This window comes from Thunnus albacares, chromosome 16, assembly GCF_914725855.1.
Source record: "Thunnus albacares chromosome 16, fThuAlb1.1, whole genome shotgun sequence".
Lineage (NCBI taxonomy): Eukaryota > Metazoa > Chordata > Actinopteri > Scombriformes > Scombridae > Thunnus > Thunnus albacares.
This window is the reverse complement of record NC_058121.1, coordinates 4,452,399-4,464,427: the sequence shown is the minus strand read 5'-3', so window position 1 is coordinate 4,464,427 and position 12,029 is coordinate 4,452,399. Positions and strand designations below refer to the sequence as shown.

The 12,029-nt window shown below is 38.4% G+C and overlaps 1 protein-coding gene across 3 annotated transcripts in view; it reads left to right on the top strand.

Moving 5' to 3' along the window:
• The window catches only part of cnih3 (cornichon family AMPA receptor auxiliary protein 3), a 91,013-nt gene that overhangs the window by 71,871 nt on the left and 7,113 nt on the right, over positions 1–12,029 (top strand). The window contains exons 5-7 of one of the 3 annotated variants that reach the window (XR_006398304.1): positions 5,345–5,488; positions 6,168–6,223; positions 8,069–8,134. Coding sequence is in view for 2 of the 3 variants with exons in the window: in XM_044330040.1 (XP_044185975.1) it covers positions 5,345–5,488; positions 6,168–6,195 (172 nt within the window). In the remaining variant the exon portion in view is untranslated. Of the gene's footprint in view, positions 1–5,344; positions 5,489–6,167; positions 6,684–8,068; positions 8,135–12,029 lie in introns of those variants that run through there. The other 2 variants (XM_044330040.1, XM_044330039.1) reach the window with 2 other exon arrangements.

Below are 12,029 nucleotides of genomic sequence, written 5' to 3'. Positions count from 1 at the left end.
GGTGAGGTGTGAAGCCACCCATTGGTTTGCATTGGAACCAGTTTGAAGCCCAGAGTACCAGTACACCACCACCACCCACTATGACCTCAATAATAAACATAAAGTGGAATTATCACCTTTCTGACAATGTCAACAAAAACTGAAAATGTATGAGCTTCGTAAATGTAGAATTTATGGCAGAGCTGTTGTATTGGATTACATTAGATTGCATAGGTGTTCCTAATAAATTGGCCAGTGAGTGTATAGTTTCCTGAAACAGCTGTAGTTTTTCACAAACATTACTCAAACAGTTGTAAATACTGCATTTGTAGGGGGACTACTTTCAGCGGCGGATTAATACACATTTGGTGCTCTAGGGAATATTTCCTGTAGCAGGACAGTGTGTGTGGGACTGAGTCAAAATAAACTGCAATGTGTGCGTTCATGCAGTGAAGGAACATGTTAGCCAGTGCAACATTGTGGCTCATAGATGTGTTTTTAATATGCAAAGCTTTTCAACATTGTTGTGTTTGTTTGTTATTTGTTTAATTGCATCTTGCAGATGTGTCGCGTTCATTTCTGACAACACAGGATACACAGGGTAGCCATCATGCACACCCAAATTCATAGTTAAAAGCAAGTATATCAGTGTTCTAACATTTCTGGAGCCCCTTAAAGGCAATGTCTGGAAAATGGGTCACCAGTCAGTGATCTTCAGATTTCTCTTACTGCTCCTTCTTTCTCTGTTTTTGTCTTTGCCGTTGCTGCTGCTCTGCTGGCAACCTCATTGGTTTGAGCTCAGTTAGTTGAAGTTACAGACAGAGGAGAGGAGAGGAGAGGAGAGGAGAGGAGAGGAGAGAGAGAAGAGAAAAACATCTTGATGTCTTATTAAGTGGAGACTGTGCCAGATGCCCACTAGCTATGGTACAGATGCAGCTTCCTGCACAGCTGAGAGATGAGAAGACAAGGAAAAGGGAGAGAGAGAGATTAAGGCAGGAGATGGAGGGGGTGTGGAAAATGAAGGAGGGAGTAGCAGGAGGCTAGACGGTGAGGCGAGAGAGAAAGCGAGTGAGTGATAGGAGAGAGATCTAATGTTGACAAGGTGATTCAGAGGAGAGTGAGAGGGGGAGGCAGGGAGACATTGATGGGGGAGCTAAATAAACACAGAGTTCATGGATACATACAGTATGTGATCACAGCGACATACATGGACGGGAGTGAATGCTTGTGTGGCTTTTTGCTTGTGTATCCGCATGTCCGTGTGATGCTCTGCAGAGTTTACAGATGCTTCTGAGCGGCTGCTTTCAGAGGCCAGATTGACAACTTTGTCAGCAAAATTCCTACTAATACAGTTGATTTTGAGTCAATATAAATTTGTACTGAAGGATGTCTTGTTGTCAGAAAAGTTCAAGCGTCATTAAAGGACCGTACCAGTGTTTTTGAATGGCTTAGCTCCTTAACTATAAATCATGTATACTTTACATTTTAGCAGAGATGTATTTTTCAACTGGCCATTTATTTACATTCAATTCATGAAAGTTTTGTAATCCATCATCTGTTATCGAGTCTGCATTCTTCATGTTTTCATTTTTATTAAATTATGTTAAATTAATTTTGTGTGATAATGCAGCGCAGACTTTGAAATAACACTAAGACTCCTTAGACTCCAGTCTAATCCTAAGACTGTGATGTTAGCTACTTGGTGTATTTTTGCAGCAAATCTCACAGAGATCAAGATTTTTTTTGCAAGAGATACCTGAGAACAAATTACGCAAGCTCACACAAAGCAGTCATCACACATACAGACACGCTAATTAAAATATTCACAAATATTATTAAAAATATAAAGAAAATGTTAAGTCCCTCAGAGGAGCAAGTTTCACTAATTTCAGTTGGTGTTGTAGGCCATTCCAGAAGTAAGGTGCGCAGTACTGGAAACCAGTATTGCGCACCTTACCTCACCTATTCTTTGATCTATTGTCATAGTTAAGGAGGTGACTGAGGAGGTGAAATATCTCTGCACCTTAGATAGAAAGGTCCAATTAATAAAGACACAGGTAAAGTGTGATACATGTGATTTATAGTAAATGGGAAAAAACATACAATACACTGGCATAGTCCTTTAAAGACTCATTTAAGCAGTTTTGTCATAAGGGTTTCTGAAGTTATGTTTTTTTTTTACAGTTATGTAAGGAGGTGAACTAAAGGAAAATATAGGAAATAAGAAGGGGGTCATGTGACAAAGGTCCCCAGCTTAATTCAGGCCCAGAATGTTGTGGTTACATGATACAGTACAATATGCCACAGAGACTGTAATCATGTTGCTTTAAAAGCCTGGGCCCTCTTAGGCCTGTAGAGTACAAGCTGTCACTTTGGTTAATCGGTCAACACTGACGCCTCTGTTGACCTTCAGAGAGGAAAGAAAAATAGTCACCACCTGTGCTAAGAGTTGTAAGACCATAAATGCTGCAACACAGGTCTGATGTTGAATATGGAGGGAATATGTAACTGATTGGACCAGTCTTAGGAGGAATTTCCTTGTTTATTTTTAAAAAGAAAAGTTTTTGTCAGATAAAAAGCTCTCACAATATATGACTATGTGGGTGTACAGGGCTATTCCAACTGAAGTTGGCTGTGTAGCGCTGCAGTTATTTAAACTGCTTTGATTGCCAGCTGAATCCCTCTCAATGTGTGTTTGCGTGTATGAGTTTGTTAGCTTAGTCTGAAAGATGAGCTGCTTTGTCCACACTGAGAAATACTGATCTCAGTCATTTTTAATTTGACTCTCTGTAAGTGCACTTGAAATGACTGTTACTGTCTACTTGTCTTGTCTTTTTCTTTGTGGAAAAAAATGGTGTCAATGTTATTATTAATGACATTTTTATCAGCTAATTGTATGTAATAGTTTGTTAACTATTAGCTAACCTTGTTTACCTCATCATCAGTCAATTGTGCATGTATCTTTTGTAGAAATACATGGGAATTACATATTCAGTGACTCATTACAAAACCTCCATGTCACACTCAAAATACATCAAGATGCATTTATTTTCAAGTGCATTATTGAATATTTCATACATGCATGAGTCATCTATTGACAGAAACATTACTGAATGTACATTAGAATTGATGAAAGTCAAACTTCATAGTCATCATTAACCAAATGTACATGGTTTAACATACAGTATGGACATGCATAAACCATCAATTAGTTTGAGTTATGACAGAACAGACCACATGTATAAGGACAGTAGCCTCCTGGTTTTACCCATCATACCCTGCAAAACATAATTTGAATGTCTGATTGAGTGAATTCCTTTCTGATGGGAGCAAATGACTGAAAAGAAACCAGAAGCTAGCTATCTTAATGCAACTGGTCTGTTCAACATATTACATTGATATGCAGTAATCCATTGTTACAGAAACCAGATCATTTGTATCAGCTCTGGGGTCCATTAAAAGACAAATTCCACCCTATAAAAGAACTGAGTGAGATAAGTGTAAACTCAGTGCATAAACAGCCCTGTCTCAAAGCAACAGTTAGCAGTGACAATTCCCTCCTGATGTTTCCTCATAGTCCTTAAGTACTCATTTTCTGTATGACATATTTTCTATTTCATAATATGAACAGCCTGCTGAAGTAAGTCTCACTGGAATGTAGAAGCTCCAGGAAACATCTTAAATTCCCCAAACCCGTTCTGCTATTGATCACCTCCAGGTTTTCTGTTGTGGTGACATTGCACATCTTCATTTTACACAGCTTTGTGAGAAACAGCTGTTTGTGTATACAAATATTTATTATGCTAAAAGCAAAGCACTAACACATGTAGATTCTATTGTAGGGTGGATTTTCTCTTCAGCCTTTAAATCAGTCAGCAGGGTGATAAATGGCTATATTTTGAAACAGGTGCAAAATCATTCATTGAAAATTCATTACAAAGTTGAACTGAAAGTCATTGTTTGACTTATTGTTATACATAGCAATTGGAGTTGTAATTAATTTACCACACTGACTGGATTTAGAGACGTATAATAAACCCCAGCCCTGATACCTTTAGAACCGCATTACAGACCTGGGCAAAATATATTTGAATATCCATTCAAATATCATACTTTGTTTATCTTGTTGGGAACTTTAGCATTCAACACCACAAGATAAATCCAGCAAGTAACTCCTTATTGGAGTATTTCCCCAACTGACCCTTCGCTAAGGCCCACAGTAGGTACTGCTGCTATGCCTGTCTAGCTTTACATTCATTGCATATAAAGCAGGTAACAACAACAGGCCAAAGACAAAAGCAGTCTATCTTATTTTTAGATGGCTACTGTTAATTCTTCTGGCTGAAATAACAACTGTTGCTGGCATATTTAATCACCTCTAGCTAGCTCATTAAAATTCAGTCAATGAGTTGCTTGAAAAGCAGCTAAGCAAGTGGCTAAAAATCTGTTATTGTGTAATTAAATATACATTTGATGGCCACATACATGATGTAATGCTAAAAGCTATCAATTCTATTTAAAAAGTTAGCATTCTCACCAGTTGATGATCCATGTACGACACATGGTAACCCGGATCAGAATTCTTGCAGGGTAGCTCGCTTGCGCAAGTAGGACAGAACAGTATGCTACAAAAAGATAAAAGATAACTGAGTGGTATTGCCAATGGTCATATTTTCAAGCTATATATTTCATTTAAACAAGAGAGAAGGCTTTGAAGGTGAAGAGTTTGGCAAATGTAATGCTATCTGCTTTGGCTGGTGGTTCTTGGAGTGTAACTTTCCCCAAATTCCAAGAGCAGGACAGAGCAGTTAACATGAACCAAAACTCTGATATGTAGCATCCCATCTTTCATTGAGGTGAAATACTATACTACACACTAGGTGTAGTATTGTAGTAGTAGTCCTGGACAGAGCTTTTTCTAACGTAACCTGTTGCCCTACACTAGCTAAGGATATTCCCTTTATCTCTGAAAGTAATGGCAGGTTAAAAGCTGTAAGCTAGTTAGCATGCTATCATTTAATCAATTCCTTACACTTTTGCTCTTGTGTTTTTGGTTTGGGAAAGGATATAGAAAGGTTTATGCCCTGCTTCAATCTGTTGAGATGTTCATAGCTTGACAAGGTTACCATCACTGCTCAGGGAAGGGGTTCATTGAATGGTCAATTTCCCACAAACATATTCAACTACTATTTCACCCACGTCTGCTGCATGATGGTGTCCCCGTAACTCATCATGCCATCTTTTTCCATACTATCTCCTTCCCCATTTCCTCCCATCATCTCCCCCGCCTCCCTCCCTCCCCCTTGCCCCCCTGGGTCTGGAACGGGTCAACTACCCGTGGTGTGGTCTTTGCCCTCTGTGGTAGGTACTTCCATTCCCCAACGGACACTAAGGAGTTGCTCTACGACCCAGCATCCGTGATGAACGGCGACACGCTCAAGTTCTGCCTGAAGGAGGCCTGGTGCAAGCTATCCTTCTTCGTCCTCTCCTTCTTCTACTATCTCTACTGGTGAGCATGTGGCAGGCAGTGTGGGCGACGTAATTGGATTACATTTAAAGAGATTACATTAATCTGATTACAGCAGCTACTGGAAAAAAAACAAATATATAAAATCTAACTTAAGATACTTAAAAAATATATTACTGAGACCAAGGTTGAAGGGAAATGGTGAAAATGCAAAACTAGGAAATTGTAAAGATCGACATTCACATCATTTTCGAAATTTCATATGCTTTGATATTTTATCCTGGTTTTATTTCACAGCTCTCATGAAGCAATGTGAGTGCAAATCACTGAATAAAGTAACCATTTCTCTGACAGTCACATGCAAGTTCTGTCACATACTTCAGGTCTGTTAGGGTAGTTATGCTCGACTTTTAGGCCCACCACTGCTAATGCATGTGATGTTGAGAGAATTTGATTCTTTACTTCATTGACAAGCACTACCTGAATGCCAAGGTGGATGACAGATGGATAAAACTGCTATGCATTGGTTAAAATGTTGATCATTCTGTGTTTTTATACTTAGGAACGAAATTGTTTTACTGATAGTATTTGTCGAACATGATTTTTCTAAAATGTGTTTTTGTTATATGATAATACTGCTAACACTTTTCCTGTGCATGTTTATTAATGCTGATATTAATCACTCCGGATTCTTGTTCCATGTGTCATGTGGGTGCTGCAGTGTGTGGAACCTGGATATATCCCTCTAATAGGTCTTATCAATGGAAACACTTAAAGGTACAATCCTTATATTTTTTTAACCTTTTATTTTATGACAGTAAACAAATAGCATTATTCAACAGAAAATTGGACCACCTTCCATATGGCCACCACAGTGTTTGATAAACTCTGTTGATCTATATAAAGGCCACGTTTGCCTTCATTCATTAATATGCCATTAAGAACTGTTGTGGCTATGTGGCTTTCAGCTTTAAACTGAGCTTGAGATTTTTGCAGAGCCATGTCAGCTTCAGATTGTCTGTAGTATTTTGATGACTTGGCTGTCATTAAAGATTTTTATAGTCATTGCATTACCAGCTCAGTAAAGGATTTTTGATGACAAATTAAAGGATTGCAACTTTAACATGGAGTTGTTTTTGTATGTGTGTGATAATGCTGTGATTAAACATTTAACACATACTGTGAGCTTCGATCCGTGTAGAAAAGAATGCAGTTTGTGTCTTTTTAGGCTATAGATGCTTTGTTATTGGTATGCTGTTAATATGTTTATCACAGCAATACCACACAGGTAGAAAAGCAACATCATGAGCAAGTAAGTGTTGGTCTTCTGCTATAACACAATATATCATATAGTTTTTGTATTAATTTGTTTGATTTGATAAAAGTAGCATTTCTATATTCCAAAATCAACATATGCCGGGGGGTGAGGTGCTGCATCTTGTTAATTCAACTTTTCAACATGATGTGAATCACTTAAAAACAATTTTGGAAAACAATTTGAGACAGATAAACATGACCTCATCCCCTTGGCAGAACCAATTTGTTCTTACAGCTACAGCTGTGATGCTGATATGTTATGATATGATGCTGATATATTAGTTAACACATGATCCCTGTGTAGTCATACAGTAGAGATACAGTATATAGTTAATTGTATTCTTATTTAAGTCCATGCTCAACATTTTGCAATTTAATTTCACATGGATTGAAATATAACACAGTGCTTCATGTGTCACATGAGATTTTTGAAACCAAGTAATATTCCAAGCCTAATGTATCATTTCTTCTTCTGCAAACAAGGATGCAAAGCCTTTGTTGGTTTCTCAAACTGTGAGCTGTCAGCAACTTTGTAAAATATATGTTAGATATTACAAATGCTGACTGAACAAATCAGTATTTTCCAAACAATATGCCATTCTGCAAAAATATTGAAACTATAGTGGGCTCCCTCCTGGCATGGTATAGTGGCAGAAAGTATAAGGGAAAGAAAAAGGAGCTATTGGTTTATGCTCATATCTCATCCATTTTCATACCAGTGCCTACATTAATCAGTAGATGAAATCAAGTCACCTGTTTTGCAGGTTCAATAAATAAGAAACGTTTGAGCTGACTTAGTAATACCATACCAGTGGTTCTGTATGTTTTACCCCATAAGCTACAAACTGTGTGCATTTTATATACGTTTCTTTTGCTTCAGATGTTAGGATTTTTTGGGGGGGGAACTCTGCAAATCCTACACATCCCTACAAATGTAAAGAAATTATGCAAACTGGTCAACAGTAATGTAAAGTATATGTGATTGGTAGTTAATCAGCTAAAACATGAAAAAATGGCTGGTATGACTTGATGCACCAAACAGGGTGCAGCTTTAAAATAGGACTAGTGGCCCACTAGTCATGAACCCATATCAAGATAAAGTGAGGCTCATCAGTGCTATAACAAATGTTGTTATTATAGTGTTTTACTATATTTTGTCTTTTGAGTGAGCCAAGGAGGAACTATGCCCTGACTAATGTATTTTCAGACTGTCACAGACACTGGGTGTCTGACTATAAACCAGGCATTCATCTTGAACTGAAATCATCTTGCTTCTCCATCTCACTCCATCCTGTCCTGCTGTAGCTCATACTGGACTGATCTGCTGTTTTAGAGACCACTGGCAGCAGCAGCAGCAGCAGCAGCAGTGAGGTACTACTCTACAGTGCAGGGTGATGGTCCATTCACTTTCAATTTCTGCAAGTTCATCTTCTAGATATTAACCATGGTGTAATTTTTGTATCGACTACAAACTGTAATACAGTATAAGCCTGGCAAATGGTCATCATCTGTTTTTTATTATTGAGACATTCAGCTTTGATTGCGTTCTGATTGAAGTCACAGTGAGGTGGAAGTTAGAGCGTCTTTAGTGTTGGTAATGTGATGTATTTCTGAGTAAAATTGAATAGGGTTAAGTGACAAGAGGGATTTAAATCAAATCCTATTGGATCACTAAAAGGGGGGCGTGGCTTAATGAATACAGTCCAGTACGGAGCTGTGAAGACATATGAAGCTGTAGGACTGTTCAACTCCACCCACAGATCAGGACAAGGAGCATAAGGGTTAACGAATGAATTAGAGCACAACCACAAGTCTTTAGCAATGTAAAGAAAGATTTCCCAGCTGAAAACCAACACATTTGATTGCATACATTAATGTAACCGCCCCCAAGTTCAAGATGAGTCATCATTACTCTTTTTACATTTTACAGAGAGAGAAAGGAGAGGTTTTTAAAAAAAATACTCAAAAATGAATTTTATGACACATATATTAGAACAGGATTAGAACTTGGAAAATGTATTTTTCATTCCACTGTGTCTTTAATTAAGTAGCCAACAGATTATTCCAGATTACTTGATGTGTCACTTCCATAAAGGTAATGGTCAACCAGCTACAGTAAGCAAAGTACCAATATAGCTGAAGAAGTTTTATAAAATCAAATTTCACTCACCACTGAACAACTCACGTTGGGCAGCAACATGAGGGACATTTGGGATTTTGTCTGCAACTATGATCTTCTAACTGCTCGTGATGCTGCATCACTGAACTGGTGTCACACACATCAGTGAAGCTGGTAATTAAAATGTTACAACCCAGAGGAGTGATGGCTATTACAAAAAAACCCAAAATCTACAGTAGCTTGTAGAAGAGATTTTTTGTAATAACATTAACATACTGTGACTTAAAACGAATAACCAATCTGTTAGGTTTAATGTCTTAGCATAGTAATGGTCAATAAAAATAAAAACTAGTATAAAAAGTAGCATAAATGGTTTGTTTTGATGAATAAATAGAACTGGTTGAATTGGAAGTGAAGTGGCCTGAAACCTGCTCCATGAGGCTTGTCTCTGTTTTCTTGCCTTGTGACACCGACCCTTCTTTTCCACCACTCCCCAAAACCAAACACACTCCAGCACCGCTCTCCCGCATCTGTGACCTAAAGATCCTTCACACCCCGCCGATAAATCTTACCCGCACGCAGAGAAAGATGCACACACACACACACATGCACAGGCCCAAAATCCCATGAATGCAAGTAATGAAATTGTGCATGCCCTCACAGACACACAGATGAACACACAGCTCCACCTGAGCGCTCACCTCCACACCTGGGTGACGGGTGATTTAAAATCCTTTTTGGTTGCTCAGTGGAGCTTATCTGGTGCAGATGATCCACTGGAATTACTCTATAACTCTTGATTTTGTCCATCTGGGCGCAGCAGGAGAACAGAAACACAAGCTCAGAGGGCTTTAAGCAGACTTTGGAGGGGGGGGCATATTTCTGCTGTGATATTTTTTTATTTTAAAAATTCAATTTAACATTTCAATAAGTAAATATATATGAATCAAGAATTAAACAACAGGGTAAATGAGTGCAAAAATGTTACCATTAATCCTCTTGTTATAATTTTACCAGTGTAAAATTATAAAAAAATCCTTCTAACCTGGCCTCAGGTGCGCTCTTTGCTGTCTCTTCTTTCTCCTGGATGATAATGAAGTCCTGCCTGAGTAAGGGAGATCCCCTCAGAATGTGACCTTTGACCTTAACCCTGCAACCTCTCGCCTTCTTTCTTCCCTCTCTCCTCCTGAGCCTGTTGCTTTGTCACAGGGATGCTGTGTAGAATGTGATACACTCCAGTAATGAATACTTTTTCCCTTGCAAGATGGATACAGGTTTCTTTCCTCAGCCTGGTTTCACCCCTGTGGTTTCACATACTTGTCCTTAGCATGTTGTTGGATGCTGCTACATCTGAACTATCTGGCTGTACATTTACAGTTTCAATCTTTTTACCGTACTTCTTGTTCTTTCCTCTCCTCCTGGGCATGAAAATCTGGTTTTCCTGTTCATTTACACACACACACACACACACATATACACACACACACACACACACACACAAGGTCAGCCTCGGCTCATTAACTAGACAGATGTTTAAAGCTAATGGGACATGAAATAAGCGACATCTGTCACTTGATGTAAAATGTTTGCAGCAGACGGGGAATGACCTCACACGACATGAATTCTGTTTCATGAATGCAGAGGGTTTTTAAAAACATAAACTTGAACATCATGAACCGTATATTTCACATCACGTGTTAGGTGTGAGCCATCTGTTGTGGGTACTGTGTTGTTTACAACCAGTATGGAATTCTATCTGTGGTCAAAAAAAACTGCACCTTTCAGTGGAGTCAAATGTGGCGCATATTGGGTGTGATGGAGCATCTGTTCGTGTATTTAACATTGTTTCCTCTTGAATCACAATGAAGTGTTTTTCCATGCATTACATTCAAAGCTGTGTGCAAGATTTGAGCATTTCTGACTGTGTACATTTCAGTGCAAGGATCCTAATAGCTAATACTGTCAGCATTATTAGAGCCATTAGTTCTTGGACTATTATGCAGGCAAGCTTTCATGCTCTGTTTGCAACATTTATTTAACACTTTTACTGAATAAATTGCCAACATTTAAACACATGATCGTTATGTAACCAAACCAAACTCACAAACTACAAAATACATTTGCTTTGCCAAATATGTTGTAGGGGAGATGAAATTGTTGTCTGGATCACACTAACTGGCAACATTTGTTGCAATAGAGTTTCTAGACATTGGAGACCAGAGTTTGGGTTCTGTATGCTACCTGTTGTTAGGTTTAAGCAACTAAAACACTTGGTTATGGTTAGGGAAAGACTGCGGTATTGACTTTTTCAACATTTGAAGGCCACAATCTCCCACTAACCCTAAGTAAGACTATGTCCACACTAAGCCAACCAAATTCCTAAACGCATCTTTTTCTCTCCGTTTTGGCCCTCTGTCCAGACTAAAATGGTGTTTTTCTCTCCAAAAAATGGAGTTTTGTAGAAACAGATGGTGGCAGTAGTCCTTCATTTCATTGGAAGACGAAGAAGAAGAACCACAAAGACAATAACAACAATGGCGGATGGCTTCAAGCGATTGCTGTTCTCCTTATTGTCTACTTTGATCAGTTGTTTCAACATAGCTATCTACCACCTTTCTCTTGCTGAAATTGTTGAAATCTGCATGGAAATGGAGATTATGTACCATTTCTTCTTCTCTGGTTTTCTGTTGCTGACTTGCTTGTCTGTCCTGTAGGAGGAGAATTACCCCGTGTGGCATTTCAATGTGGACGGACGTATTTGCAGAAACAAGCTGAAACTCTTGCTGTGAGAGCATGTTGTTTTTAGAATTTAGCTGGCATAATGTAGATGTTGTCAAAGTGCTACAAGTTGCACTCCATTTGTTTGGAGGGAAAACATGAAATATATTGAAACATTCAATAGAAACATTGTTTCATTATGTTGAGAAACAAACGTAATACCAAGTGTATTTCTTAATGCAAATTTGTTTGCGATAATTTGACAATGCACAGTGATCACTGTAAATGTACCAATGTTAGCCAAAAAGCTAGTTTTCAACTGTAGTCCCTTGGCCAGATGAGAGAACTGAGAGCATTGTAGTCCTATGACATGATGGACGTTTTTTTGTTGTTGTGTTGTTTTGGGGTCAGGATAGAATTACCCTTGAA